We start from the raw sequence: 15,187 nt of genomic DNA, 5'->3' as shown, positions 1-15,187 counted from the left end.
CCCCTGTCAGTCCTGGGGAGACACACACATTGATTCGGTGGCAGGCCCCAGCTGCAGCCAGCACTTGCTGATGGAGCGAATCTCAGGCAAGGAGAAAGGCAAGGGCCTCCCTTTCAGCCCCTTCGCTCCCTCCTCCCTGCCAGGCAGATTTGCAGCTGACTGGGCGTTGTTAATTAGCAGGAGGAAGAGGATTGGTGTTTGCGGGGCTATATAAGGGGAGAGCCAGGCGCATTGGCCTCCCCCCCATTTCTGTGCATCACCCACCCAGCCTCGTCCCTTCCCTGCCTGCATCTCCCCCCAACCCAGCCTCACCATGAGCTACAGCAGCGACCTGCTCTACCCCCCCTCCTCCTATAAGAAGATCTTCGGGGAATCCCCTCGCCTCTCCAGCAGGGTCTACAACAGCTCAGCCGCTCCCCGGGCTGCCGGCTACCGCGCCCCCCATGCCAGGGACTCCTACTCCTCCTCCTCCTCCGCCTCCTATCGCAAGCTGGCCGTGCCCAGCTCCGTGGACCACCTGGAGCTGCTGTCCCAGTCCAGCGCGGTGAGCAACGAGCTGAAAATCGTGCGCACCAACGAGAAGGAGCAGCTGCAAGGGCTCAACGACCGCTTCGTGACCTACATCGAGAAGGTGCATCAGCTGGAGCAGCACAACCGGCTGCTGGAGGCCGAGGTCTCGCTGCTGCGCCAGCGCCAGGCGGAGCCCTCCCGCCTGCAGCAGCTCTACGAGCAGGAGATCCGCGAGCTGCGCTCGCAGGCCGAGGGGCTGCGCCACGAGCGGGACGAGGCGCACCTGGAGAGCCAGCGGCTGGCGCAGGGGCTGCAGCGCCTGCGGGAGCAGGGCCAGGAGGAGGCGCGCCGGCGGGAGGAGGCCGAGCTGGCCCTGCGCGAGTACAGGAAGGACGTGGACCACGCCACCCTGGCCCGGCTGGAGCTGGAGAAGAAGGTGGAGTCGCTGCTGGACGAGATCGCCTTCCTCCGGAAGGTGCACGAGGAGGAGGTGGCGGAGCTGCAAGCCTCGCTGCAGGATGCGCAGGTACCGGCGGCCTGCCCCTGCGCTCCCCTCCCTACCTCCCCCTGCCTGCCCCTGCGCTCCCCTCCCTACCTCCCCCTGCCTGCCCCTGCCCCTGCGCTCCCCTCCCTACCTCCCCCCGCCTGCCCCTGCCCCTGCGCTCCCCTCCCTACCTCCCCCCGCCTGCCCCTGCCCCTGCGCTCCCCTCCCTACCTCCCCCCGCCTGCCCCTGCCCCTGCGCTCCCCTCCCTACCTCCCCCCGCCTGCCCCTGCCCCTGCGCTCCCCTCCCTACCTCCCCCCGCCTGCCCCTGCCCCTGCGCTCCCCTCCCTACCTCCCCCCGCCTGCCCCTGCCCCTGCGCTCCCCTCCCTACCTCCCCCCGCCTGCCCCTGCCCCTGCGCTCCCCTCCCTACCTCCCCCCGCCTGCCCCTGCCCCTGCGCTCCCCTCCCTACCTCCCCCCGCCTGCCCCTGCCCCTGCGCTCCCCTCCCTACCTCCCCCCGCCTGCCCCTGCCCCTGCGCTCCCCTCCCTACCTCCCCCCGCCTGCCCCTGCCCCTGCGCTCCCCTCCCTACCTCCCCCCGCCTGCCCCTGCCCCTGCGCTCCCCTCCCTACCTCCCCCCGCCTGCCCCTGCCCCTGCGCTCCCCTCCCTACCTCCCCCCGCCTGCCCCTGCGCTCCCCTCCCTACCTCCCCCCCGCCTGCCCCTGCGCTCCCCTCCCTACCTCCCCCCGCCTGCCCCTGCCCCTGCGCTCCCCTCCCTACCTCCCCCCGCCTGCCCCTGCCCCTGCGCTCCCCTCCCTACCTCCCCCCGCCTGCCCCTGCCCCTGCGCTCCCCTCCCTACCTCCCCCCGCCTGCCCCTGCCCCTGCGCTCCCCTCCCTACCTCCCCCCGCCTGCCCCTGCCCCTGCGCTCCCCTCCCTACCTCCCCCCGCCTGCCCCTGCCCCTGCGCTCCCCTCCCTACCTCCCCCCGCCTGCCCCTGCCCCTGCGCTCCCCTCCCTACCTCCCCCCGCCTGCCCCTGCCCCTGCGCTCCCCTCCCCGCCCCGCCTGCCCCTGCCCAGCCCTGCGCTCCCCTTCCCTCCCCCCCTGCCCAGCCCTGCGCTCCCCTCCCTACCTGCCCCTGCGCTCCCCTTTCCTCCCCTGCTGCCCCTGTGCAGCCCTGAGCTCCGCTCCCCTCTCCGCCTTCCCCTGCGCTCCCCTCCCCTCCCTGCCTGCCCCCCCCTGCCCCTGCGCTCCCCTCCCCTCCCTACCTGCCCCTGCGCTCCCCGCCCCGCCTGCCCCTGCCCCTGCGTTCCCCTTCCCGACCCGCCTGCCCCTGCCCCTGCGCTCCCCTGCCAAGCCCAGCCCTGCGCTCCCCTCCCTACCTGCCCCTGCCTGCCTCTGCGCTCCCCTTCCCTCCCCTGCTGCTCCTGCGCAGCCCTGAGCTCCGCTCCCCTCCCCGCCTGCTCCCCCCTGCCCCTGCCGAGCCCTGCGCTCCCCTCTCCGCCTTCCCCTGCGCTCCGCTCCCCTCCCCGCCTGCCCGTGCCCAGCCCTGCGCTCCGCTCCCCTCCTGCCCCTCCACTCCCCTCCCTACCTGCCCCTGCGCAGCCCTGCGCTCCGCTCCCCTCCCCGCCTGCCCCTCAGCTCCCTTCCCACTGTTCCTGCCCAGCGCTCCCCCCACGCTGCGCTCCCCTCCCCTCCCAGCCTGCCCAGCCCTGCGCTCCTCTCCTGCCCCTGTGCAGCATCCCCCGGCCCTGGCCACCTCTCCCTGCGCTTCACTCCCCCTGTCCCTGCCCAGCCCTGCCCAGCCCTGCCCTCGCCTCCCCCTACCTCGCTGCGCTCCGCTCCCCCCGCCCCTGCTCAGCATCCCCCTGACCTTCTCTCCCTGCACTCCAGTCCCCTGGACACCTCCCAGCCCTGTGCTCCCCTCCCCCTGCCCCAGCCCAGCCCTGAACTCCCCTCTCCCCTCCTCCCTGCCCCTACCCTTCTCTGCGCTCCTCTCCCCTCCTCCCTCCCCCTGCCCAGCCCTGAACTCCCCTCTCTCTGCACTCCCCGCCCCTACCCTTCCCTGCGCTCCTCTCCCCTCCTCCCTCCCCCTGCCCAGCCCTGCTCTTTTCCTCTCCCCTCCCCTCTGTTCCTGCCCAGCCCCCTGTTCTGTATCCCCCACAGACCAACGCTGCTGCACTGCGGTCTTCCCCCCCCCGTCCCTGCCCAGCGCAGCACTCCCTGTTCTGTATCCCCCCACAGACCAGCACTGCTGTCCCCCCCCATCCCTGACCAGCGCAGCACTCCCTGTTCTGTATCCCCCCACAGACCAGCACTGCTGTCCCCCCCATCCCTGCCCAGCGCAGCACTCCCTGTTCTGTATCCCCCCACAGACCAGCACTGTTGTCCCCCCCCATCCCTGCCCAGCGCAGCACTCCCCTTTCTGTATCCCGCCTTCCCAGTGCTCCCCTTCCCGCAGGATGCCAAACAGCAGCCTCCCCAGGGTGGCACATACCCCCAAGGGCTCGGTGTTCACCTCCAGGATTCAACCACCCCATACCCCCTTCCACCGCCTGCATCCCCAGGTGCCCAGCGCCCTTCTGCCCTCTGCATGCCATGTGGATAGGGCGTGCCTTCGCTCACCCCCAATATCCATCACCCCCTAAGGAGGGCTACACACACACGCAAACCTCCTGTGTGCTGGACAGAGTGTGTGCTACACACACGCACCCCTCCTTCTCTGTGCTGGATAAAGTCTGTGCTATACACACACACGCACCCCTCCTGTGTACTGGATGAGGTGTGTTATACGCTCCGATTTCTTCGCTTCTGTGTGTGCTAGATGGATAGGGTGTGGCATACACGCACAATACTGCCCTCCTCCTCTATGCTGTGCATCACACCACTGCCCTCACCCCCACCCCATAATTTTATACTTCCATAGGCTGAGCATATAGGACTGTTACATACACTCCCCCTATTCTCTTCCTCTTATATATGCTGAATGGATCGATTCTAGATCCTTTGCACTGGGCACAAAGCTATTGCAGTCGGTCGGTCATTGGAAGGTTATCTTTGTTAAGGTAGACATTTGACTGGCTCACCTCATGGTGTTGGATAGCTACAGGATGCAAAGGCACTGTGTGCCGGCATGACCGCAGTCCTCCTTCCCTATACTGAATGGGTAATAGGGTACTTACATCTTCTGCTTTTCTGATTACATTGTATTTGGCATAAGATCGCCTGGAAGGTTAAATCAGCCCCGGATCTCCTTTGTGTTGAGTATTGGATTGTCTCACATTAGACTGTTGGAAGTGTGATTCAGTTCTTTGAATACCATAGCAAACTGTAGCTTGATTACATTATTGCTAAGCCCTGCTGGGAACATAGCATCCTGTGCTGCAGTGCCATGGGTACAATAGGTACCTCGCGCCCACCCTGCAGAGCACACACAATGCCCATCTTTGTGCCTGCGCCATGTGCTAGTGGAATGAAAGGACCGAAGCTTAGAAAAGAAGGAAAGCTCGGTCCTGGCTTCATTCATCAGTCTGCGTTTCAAGTGAAGTCGTGGGACTGTTTCCGTACGTGTTGGGAGGAAAGAATGAAGCCTGCGTAATGCAAAATGTCGCTAACCCACGTTCATTCTCTGGATGCACACGAGAATAGCGGTTATCCTAATGAGCTTGTTATATGGAAGTTTAATGGGCAGCTCAGTGACAACTCTTTTGTCATGATTTAACTGGGAGGGGGTTCGAGCAGGGGGTTGGACTAGATGACCTTCTGGGGTCCCTTCCAACCCTGATATTCTATGATTCTATGTAGGTTTCGTTAATGTCCACTTTTGCAGGGTGTTGTCGGACAAATGTTAAACTGCATGTAAAGGTATTAAAACACCAGATCCATAAGGACAAACCCGGAGCAGCTTAGTGAAGCGGCTTTAGAGCTGCAGTTGCATTATTGATGGAAACGGATGGCTCTCCTGAGCACTGAAATCAATAGCTGGTGCCGAGGTATTGTAATGCAGCCTTGATTATCCAGCTGGAATCATAGAAACATAGGGCAGGGAGGGAGTTGAGAGGTCATCAAGTCCGGCCCCCTGTGCTGAGGCAGAACCAAGTAAACGTAGACTGTCCCCGAGAGGTGTTTGTCCAGCCTGTCCATTGGAGGTTTTACAATGGGGACTCCACAAGCTCCTTTGGAAGCCTCTTCCAGAGCTTACGACCCTTAAGCCTGGCCTACACTAAGGGGGGGATGGATCTAAGATACGCAACTTCAGCTACGAGAATGCACGTATCTTAGATCGACTTAGAATCACTTACTTCGCGTCCTCGCGGGGCGGGATCGACGGCCGCCGCTCCCCCGTCGACTCCGCTTCTGCCTCGCGCCGTGGTGGAGTTCCGGAGTCGACGGCAGAGCGATCGGGGATCGATTTGTCGCGTCTACACTAGATGCGATAAATCGATCCCCGCTAGATGGATCACTACCCGCAGATCTGGCGGATAGTGTAGACGTGGCCTTAGAGTTGCTGCAGATTAAGCCCATTGTGTCTTGTCCTGCCTTGCACATGGAGAATAATTGATCACCATCTTCTTTATAACACCTCTGACCGTATTTGAAGACTGTTATCAGGTCCCCCCTCAGTCTTCTTTTCTGAAGACTAAACTTGCCCAGGTTTTTTAACCTTTCCTCGTAGATCAGGTTTTCTAAACTTTTGTTGCTCTCCTCTGGGGTCTCTCCAACTTATCCGCATCTTTCCAAAAGTGTAGCACCCAGAATTTGACACACTGCTCCAGCTAGGGCCTCACCAGTGCCGAGTAAAACAGAACAGTTACCTCCTGTTAACTGCATCACACCATTGTCTCATGTTCAATTTGTGGTCCACTACAACCCCCATACCCTTTCCAGCAGTACTGCCATCAACCAGTTATTCCCCATCTTGTAGCTGTGCATTTGATTTTTCCTTCCTCAGTGTGGTTCTTTACACTTTTCTTCCCTGAATTTCATCTTGTTGATTTCAGACCAATTCTCCAGTTTGTCAAGGTCACTTTGAATTCTAATCCTGTCCTCCAAAGTGTTTGCAACCGCTCCCAGCCTGGTGTCATCTGCACATTTTATAAGCACGCTTTCCACTCCATTATGCAAATCATTAATAAAAATATTAAATAGTTTCAGACCCGGGACTGACCCCTGTGGGACCCCACTGGATACACCTTCCCAGTTGGACAGTGAACCATTGATAACAATTCTTTGAGTATGGTCTTTCAATCAGTTGTGCACCCACCTTCTAGTAATTCCAGCTAGACTACATTTTGCTAGTTTGCTTATGAGAATGTGATGTGGGACAGTGTCAAAAGCCTTACTAAAATAAAGATATATCCCATCTACTCCTTCCCCCCATCTGCTGGGCCAGTAACCCTGTCAGAGAAGGAAATTAGGTTGGTTTGGCATGATTTGTTCTTGACAAATCTATGCTGGTTAGTCCTTATAATCCTATTATCCTCTAGGTGCTCACAAATTGATTGTTCAATAATTTGTTCTGGTATCTTTCCAGGGATTAAAGTTAGGCTGACTGGCCTATAATTTCCAGGGTGCTCTTTGTTGCCATTCTTAAAAACAGATCCTATGTTTGCCCAGTACTCTGGGACCTCACCCACCCACCATGGATTTTCCCTGAGATGTCATGAGGGACGCAGAATACATTCCGATGACCAAAGCTTTGGCTAATGAAGGGGAATTTTCATTTAATTTATGCAGAGGAAAGTTTGGTTTTATGGCTACAGCGCTGGACTGGGATTTGAGATGAGCTCTGCTACAGATTTCTTGGGAGACTTTGGCAAGTCGCTTAGTCTGACCCTGCCTTAGTTTCCTGTCTGTAATATCAGGACAGTACTCTCCCATTCTTTGTCTCTCTAGATCATAAACTGTCAGGGGTGGGTAGGGAATGTCTCAATCTTTGTATGTACAGTACTTAACCCATTGGGGCACGTAGATATAATTGTGATAATACCACAAATAGATTTTGGGGGGGGCGGGGCAGAGAAGGGTACAACCCTGGATATAACAGGGAAATTTGACTATGGCTGCAATAATCAAGGTTGTGCTGTATTCTCAGAGTGCGTTAAAACCTAGAAATATGAATCTTCTTCCACTTTGTTCTTTCTTGCTTGTTCCTCGGACAGCGGCGTTCAGTCCCTCCTTAACTATGCTACTTGCAGTAAATATATATGTTTTAGTGCTTTGCTAGATTGGAGCCAGGGGGCTCTGCACATTACAGGATCAAGCCAGCATAATGAGGCCACTTCAGCCTTGGAGTTGCATCTGCTTACACTACAGCTGACTTTGACCCAGTACATTCCTGAATACATGAATATTTGAACTTCTCCTAGACAAGGAGCTGAAGCCGATTTCATTTAAAGGGGGACTTTCCCATACATTTGCAATTAGAGGTTTGATTTCACTTGTGACCCCCCCCCCCCCCCCCCGTGTAATGGGGTATTAATGATACTGGCAAATGCCATTCGTTTTGCAGATTTGCTACAATGTCCTTTGTTTGCACGGTTAAACTCCACTTCCGGAATGCCATTCATTTCTAATACATAACTTACCTTCATACATAGGACTAAATCCATTGCGAGAGTTGCACTTGCTTATTCCATATTCTGCGGTCCATGTTCCTCAGTGAGGAACTTCACTGGCTGTATTATAATATGTGCAGGCATCTGATGAGCAAACCCTAAAATGAGCTCCTATATCATGGCCATAATCCACCATCTGTATGAAAAGTCACTGACAGACCAATAACTTTCTGGCTTTCCTAATACTTTGCAGCATACGGCCCTGGGGGTTGTGGAAAACTCTTTCAGTGGGTAAAATCTGTAATCTGCAGAGCTACAGAAAATGCAGCAGGCCCTGGGGGCTGGACTGAGAAAGCAATGCATCCTGTTTGCCCACAGTTCTGTCATTTTTCTCCATCAAATAGGGGAGCAATAAACCAGTTACATTTGCTCCTTTAGATTCAGATTGAACACTGACCGAAGGCCAGCACTATACAGAATTATGCGGAAACACTGGACAATTTAAATAAATGAGTCCTTTCACTCTTGGATGGTGGTATGGTAGCAATACGACAGCACTTAGCAGAGCTGTGTGAAGGATCGAAAAAGAACTTTAATATAAACTATTTTGCTAACCGATCCTGCACAACTTGTATGTCTAAAATAAATGCTGTACCTGTCAGTCTTTGCTCCTCTGATGCATTTCTCTGAACCCAGGTTAATTTGCTCTGTTTGCTCTGAGATATTGGTCAATATCGATCTCTACCAACCTATCTACCTCCCTCCATACACACCCTTTCTTTCTCTATCTACGCACAAGAGAGAATGTCTGTCAATGCAGCTATCTAGCTATACCTGTCCATCTATGTGTCTTTTGCCTCTCTGGTCTTTCTGCATACATATTTACTCACCGTGTATGGCTATATAGGCACGGGGCACGGCAGATGATGAGCTGGTATAAATTGACATCGCTCCACTGACTTCAGAGGAGCTATGCAGATTTACACGAGCTAAGGATCTGATCCCATATAATTTTGTATTTTATAGCTATGCCATGTCACGCACATGTGGAGGTGAGGGTTCTGCAATGTTTCCCCGGCTATGTGATATTCTGTCATGCACCAGTGACTGCCCGCTTCCTGTCCACCAATCCATTTCGTTAGGGCTTATTCCTGCCCCAAGTATCTGAATAATTTGGCTAGCTGCTGAGGAAACCCCACAAGGGCAAGCAACATCTCCCCCTGCCCTCAGGACTTCCCGTGATGGCAGATGAGCTCCAGGACCGTGCATGCCTGTGGAGAGAAGAGCTGTGTAGCACTAAATCCCCTGACTTCATTTCTACCTTTTCCTTAATTCAAAGAGCCTCTGTATTGGGACCGCATGGTGCTGGGCTCCACCGCTCACAAGAGGTGTGGCCCTCCATATGGGAGCCCTTCATCCTCCAGCTTGCTCCATGCAGAGGAAACACAGCTGTTCCATTGTGTCCTGAGCTCTCCGACTCTGCATGGGGGACAAGGGGAAGGATCTGAGCCTTCATTCAGGGCGTGCAACCTAGGATGGCAGGGAACAGCCCCGAGCAGCTTCAGTGTCTGTATTCCTATCCGTTTCCCCAAATTTCATGCTGTATGTGTGTGGGGTGGGGTCCCTTCCTTCTGTGCCCTCTCCAGGTCTCTGTGGAGGTGGACGTGAGCAAGCCTGACCTCACGGCCGCCTTGAAGGAGATCCGCATGCAGTACGAGGTCCTTTCCGCCCGGAACCAGCAGTCCGCCGAAGAGTGGTACAAATCCAAATTTGCCAACTTCACCGAGGAGGCGGCTCGCAGCAGTGACAGCATCCGCCAGGCCAAGGAGGAGATCACGGAGTACCGGCGCCAGCTGCAGGCCCGCAACATCGAGATCGAGGCACTGCGGAATGCCAACGAGTCCCTGGAGAGGCAGCTGCAGGAAGCGGAGGAGAGGAGCAGTGGGGAGATCCATAATCTGCAGGTAGCTGACACTTGCCAAAAGACACTGGCTTCTTATTTGTTTCCAACTCAAGAGCTCACTCACAGCCCTACGCATCAGAGACTCAAGTGGCAAAATGCCAGATATGCATCTAGCAAAGATTATCCTGGGGTTTTGTCTTTCCTGATAGCTTGTGCAGGCCACGCTTTTGGGTGTGTTTGCACTGGGAAGAAGACCGTCCTTACACAGAGATGGGATGTACTTAGCAAACCTTGCACTGAATGGTAGGGGGAGAGATTATGTTAGTAGCATTTCTATAATATCTCCCGCCTGTGATCTTCAAACACTTCGAAAACATTCATTCGCTACCCTGCCCTCCAGCCCCTGGTGAGGTAGATTGTAAATATTATTAGCCCCACATCTCAGCTTGGGAAACTGAGGCGCAAAGCATTCATTGATCTTTGGGGGCCTCTGTTTTTTGGGTGTCCACTGCGGGGCTGATTCCCAGAGGTGCTGGCCTCCTCAAATTCCAGTTGCACCTCCCAAATTATTGGACTTGTTTGAAACTGTAGATCTAAGCGACTTGCCCAAAATCAGGCTGTGAGCTAACAATCGAACCCAGGAGTCCAGGCTTCTAGTCTCCTGATTTGACTATTAGACAAAATAATAGTCACATGAACTCCTTTGGTGAGGTACAAAGCTCATTTGTTAGAACAGCAGATGTCTGATGTGCTGGGGAAGGGACCAGCCAAACGAATGTTTGTTCGTATTAGTAAATGTATAGGATCGCTACTGAGATTTGGGACATGCACTGTATAAACACATAATAAGACAATCCCTGCCCTGAGGAGACTGCAGTTGAAATAAACAAGGCAGAGGTGGGAGGGGAAAGAGAGGTGAAATGACTTGCTCTGCTCAATCAGCAAGTCAGTGGCATAGCCAGGAATAGAAACCCAGTCCAGTCTGAGTCCCAGTCCAGCACTCTAATCCACTGGACCACACTGATTTCTCCTGCTGAGATCAGTTTGAACAACACATCTGGAAGGAGGGGCACTAAAAGCAAATGAGAGGGAACTATTGACATGATCAAAATGTTCTCCCTTCCACTTTTTGTTCTGCAGGAGACTATTAACCAGCTTGAAAATGCTCTAAGGACGACCAAGGGAGAGATGGCTCGCCACCTCCGAGAGTACCAAGACCTGCTGAACGTGAAAATGGCCCTGGATATTGAAATAGCTGCATACAGGTAAAACAATACCAAGAGGCCGCCTTCCCCGGTGGCTTTGGGGATGTTTGATGCTGGCGGTCACACCTCTCCGTTTGCGTAGAGAGAAACAAATACCCGGAAACATTGTACCCCTGGATGTTCTGTAATATTGTGTAGCAATCCAGCTGCGCAGTTCTGTAATGAGAAAAAACAGATTTATTGCATCAGATCCCCAGGTTTGGCTCAGGGTTAGAACTGGTCAAAAGTCGCGCGCGCGCCCCCCCCCCCATTACTCCTATTTACTCCTATCCTCCTCATACACATACACATTTTAAAGTTTCTAGAGATTAGATGATCATAATGGTCCCTTCTGGCCTTAGAATCTGTTAGTCTGACCTCCTGCATAACACAGGGCAGAGAATGTCCCCAAAAATAATTCCTAGAGCAGATCCTTTAAAAAAACATCCAAAAAGGAATCCACAGTAATATGTATTAGGAAACCTAGATCAAAATGCCGTCTGTCTAGGTCTTCAAGCTGGGAGTTTCAAATGACCGAAGGGAGTTAGGTGCTCGTATTCCATTTTAAACAGGAATATGGTATCCAGCTCCCTTATTCACCTTCGAAGATCCCTGACGTATATCCCTGTCATCACCATGTTGCCTGGACACTCGTCTCCATGGCATCTGAGTCGTGCATCACACTCTCGTCAGGGAATACAGAACCCTAAGCCTCTCTTACCCTTCTGCCTCGACAAGTGAGAGCTTTGTGGCTGCTAAACTGGGCATCAGCTCCCTGATGCTCCAGTGTGTGCCTTGCTAACGAGCTCCTCCAGACTCTGCCAGTCCAAATCTGGCCCTGCAGGTAAGAATCCGTGAAGCCCAGGTCCCGAGTTCCGCAGAGACATCTCCCCGCAGCATCCAGTCCTTCTCTCCGGCCATGCTTAGAAATTATGAAGTTTGCTGCCTCCGAAGAGACAGAGCACACACCAGCCTGTTTGGCTGAGGACTAACACATCAATATAACAGGGCTGAGGTGGTTTTGTATAAAACAAGAATAAGTTTAATAAAGAGCACAGATTTAAGTGATATAAGGCAAGAATAAAGAGAAAAAAGGATTAAACAATACAAAAATAACATGCTTTCTAGTGCCTAAAATTTAATTCTAGCAAGCTACATCTTTGCAGAAAACAGTTCCTTGCGTGCAGCAAATTATCAGCAGGGCTCTACCATTCACAGGCTCAGAGGGTGCTGTACCATACGTCCCCAAGTGATGGATAACTAAGGGTTCTTTCCCTTTCTTTTTATAGTCCCGTGAACCTTTGAAGTGTATCTCCATGTAAAGTTTTTCTCCGCTCCTGCTTGTGCAGATGCCAGGCTGTCTCCTTCCTCCTCTGATCAATCTGTTTCTCTGCTTGGCTTAATCACTTGTTTTCCCTTTGATGTAAATGTCTTTCCATTGTCTCTGGCCTCACCTTGCTCAATATGCATTGGGGATGTAGGCAAACAAACAGCCAAGACAGCATTCCTTTGTCAAGGGCAGGCTGCCTCCAAAAGCCTATTTAGGAACATATTTCCAGCACACATCTGTAACGCTATCTACGCGACCTGGACACGCACCCCGCGATGATATTCGTGACCAGCGTGTCACCAGTTTTTATCTGATTCCTTCCAAGACACGGTTTGGCTGGATAGTCTAACAGTGGTGTATGGAGTGTGCCCGTGAAGTAGCTCTTAGGGTCTCAGTAGCCTTCTGTCGATAGTGTGTAGCAAAATGCTGAGCCTGCGGTAAAGGCTGTTCCTTCCTGGGGGCAATGTGCTGATTGATGCCTTGGCCGCTTTCCCATGGGGGGCGGGGCGGGGTGAGGGGGGAGTTCTTGTTGCCACAGCTCAATGAAAACTGATCTGGGGAGGATATTTTAGAAAGGCGAAGGCAGGGATCTAAAATCTCCAGCAGCAGCTTCATTGCACCTTTCTTGGTGTTTCCCTCTTCCCACCCCCAGGAAATTACTGGAAGGGGAGGAAACGCGGCTAAGCACCGTCAGCAGCGGGAACACCTTCGGCCTTGGCTACACATTCTCGTCTAGCCCCTTCTCCGGCGCAAAAGCCTTCTCCACCAGCACGGTCACCGTCAGGAGGGAGGAGAAGCGAGACCTGCAGGAAAGCATCAAGGATCCCAGACTTTCAGAGGAGCCAAAGCCCGCTGAGGAAGATCAGCCCGGAGAAGAGAAGGTCGAAGCCGCCCCAGCCAAGAACTAAACTGGAGTGAAATCACTATGCGTCTCCCCAAGGGGAAAAGGAGTCCCTCACAGGCGAGAGATTATGTTGTGTCCTAATGTAGCCAATTACAGTAACACTGAGCGGCAGCCTTGTCCAGTGGCTAGAGCTCCGGACTGGGACTCAGAGACCTGGGTTCTAGTCCCAGCTCTGCCACTGGCCTGCTGGGTGACCTTGGGCAAGTCACTTCACCTCCCCGTGCCTCAGTTTCCTCTCTCACCGTGTCTATGTAGATTGTAAGCTTCTCTGGGCAGGGACTGTCTCTGGCTATGTGTTTGTACAGCGCCTAGCACAATGGGGCCTCGATCTCCGTTGGAATCTTTGGTGCTACTATAATAATGCTTGTAGAACAAAGGTATGTATGTGCGTCCCCTGCCCTCTCCAGGTTAGACTTCCAGGTCCTCATCCCCTTCACACTGCACATGGTGGTAAAACATTCCAGTGACTTCAGCGGGGTCAGAATTGGGCCCCTACATAAGTGTCCAGGGCGTCAGAGCCCTGACCCCTCGCTCCCACACTCTGCAGTGCACCGTTAGCTGCTCCAACCCCCATTCTCTCCGTTGCAGTTTATAGAGTAGGCTCAGGTGAATGGGAGGTTGGCTGGTGCAGCTAGACGCGCAGGGCCAAACCTTGGTCCCTGTTGAAGTAAATATTAAAACTCCCATAGATTCCAGGGGACCATTTTATTGGCCCAAAGCCTGGCAAACTTGGTCCAGTTGCCTGAAAGGGTTGGGAGCCAAAGCCAGTAAATACCCTATGGAAACCAAGTGGGTGTAAATGGTTTGTTGAAAGGCCCCTAGACACACCTATTATTCAGCAATAGCTAGAGCAGCGTTTCCCAAATTGCAGGTACCACCCTGAATAGGGACGGGACATCAGCAGATGGCGATCCCTAGTGTTCAGAGGACACCCTTTTACGCTGCACAGCGTGACCTCGCACATATGGTGCGTACAAGGTCACGATGCCCGGAGGGCGCCATTTTGCTCTACAAAATGGCTTCCTCCGCACAGTGAGCCCTCACATGCACTGTATGGATGAGGTCACGCTGTGCAGAGGATGCTATATGGCTCTTCAAAATGGCATCCTCCAGGCTGTCTGGGGTTCTGGGAGGAAACAATTCATTAAAATGGGGTGATGCCAGCAAAAAGTTTGGGAACCCTCACTCTACACCTCTTACACCTTGTTCTGCCTTTTCTGGGTCGTCTTAGCTATACCAGCAAACCCTTTCTAGTGTCAATAAGGCCATGCATGACAAGAGGAGAGAGAATAGCTCTGCTTTAGGGCCAGATTCATTGACTCTCACTGAATAGCACCTTACTCCATAAGTGGTCTCATTGGGGTACTAGCAAGGGTATCAGTGTTTAAAAAAAAAAAAAGGGGGGGGGGTATTAAGAATCTGGCCCTTTAAGACAGATTTTCACAAGAGCACACTTGGCATGTTTGATGGTGAGCTTTTCTGCCAATCCGGCCAGGATTTTGGAATTTGCAAATTTAGCCCTTCTTGATTAATAGTGGATTTATAGCTCTTCTTTAAGAAAGCAGGATTTCGGGAGCGTAGGGCAGATTGCATCAGTAATATTTTCTGGGAACAGCCATCTGAAGACGTGTAACATCTGAAACAATGAAGATGTCGCGGAAATTCAGGTGCTGTAATTATGATGCAGAGAGACGGTCTGTAAACACAGTCTGATATCTTTCAGTTCACATCCGGGTGTTATTTGTCTGTCTCTCTTCCAACCCACGAATGTACCCAGGGGGCAGAAAAGAATTGTATCATAAAGTGAATGTTCTGTAGAAAGAACTAGCTTGATATTGGGGGGAGGGATAGCTCAGTGGTTTGAGTATTGGCCTGCTAAACCCAGGGTTGTGAGCTCAATCTTTGAGGGGGCCATTTAGGGATCTGGAGCAAAAATTGGGGATTGGCCCTGCTTTGAGCAGGGGGTTGGACTAGATGACCTCCTGAGGTCCCTTCCAACCCTGATATTCTGAATGTAGGGGAGACCGCAATTGATCGCTGGGAACACTAGAGTTCGGCTTGAGGTAGGCTTAAAACTTTAATCTAGAGCTGGTCATAATGCTTCCGAATTTCAAAACTTTGACAGTTTCAGAATTTGACCTTTGAAGGGGAAAAAAATTGGGGAGAAACTTTCTCCCCATTTTTCAATCAACTGGAGATCGGTCGAAGTGTTGCGTTTCAGAACAGAAAAAGAGAAAAAAATATTTCACACCGTT

General features: G+C 53.4%; 1 protein-coding gene across 1 annotated transcript; it reads left to right on the top strand.

Annotated features, from left to right (window-relative positions):
• Window positions 1-232: 232 nt before the first annotated feature.
• On the top strand, window positions 233-14,487 carry LOC102946713 (low molecular weight neuronal intermediate filament). The gene is made up of 4 exons (XM_007065484.4): window positions 233-1,036; window positions 9,198-9,515; window positions 10,595-10,719; window positions 12,681-14,487. Exons 1-4 carry the CDS (start codon window positions 314-316, stop codon window positions 12,934-12,936), a joined length of 1,422 nt encoding a protein of 473 aa, XP_007065546.2. The 5' UTR covers window positions 233-313; the 3' UTR covers window positions 12,937-14,487.
• Window positions 14,488-15,187: the final 700 nt, after the last annotated feature.

This window comes from Chelonia mydas, chromosome 26 (genome assembly GCF_015237465.2).
Source record: "Chelonia mydas isolate rCheMyd1 chromosome 26, rCheMyd1.pri.v2, whole genome shotgun sequence".
Taxonomy (NCBI): Eukaryota; Metazoa; Chordata; order Testudines; family Cheloniidae; genus Chelonia; species Chelonia mydas.
The sequence above is the reverse complement of the archived record's forward strand: the minus strand, read 5'-3'. Positions and strand labels throughout refer to the sequence as shown.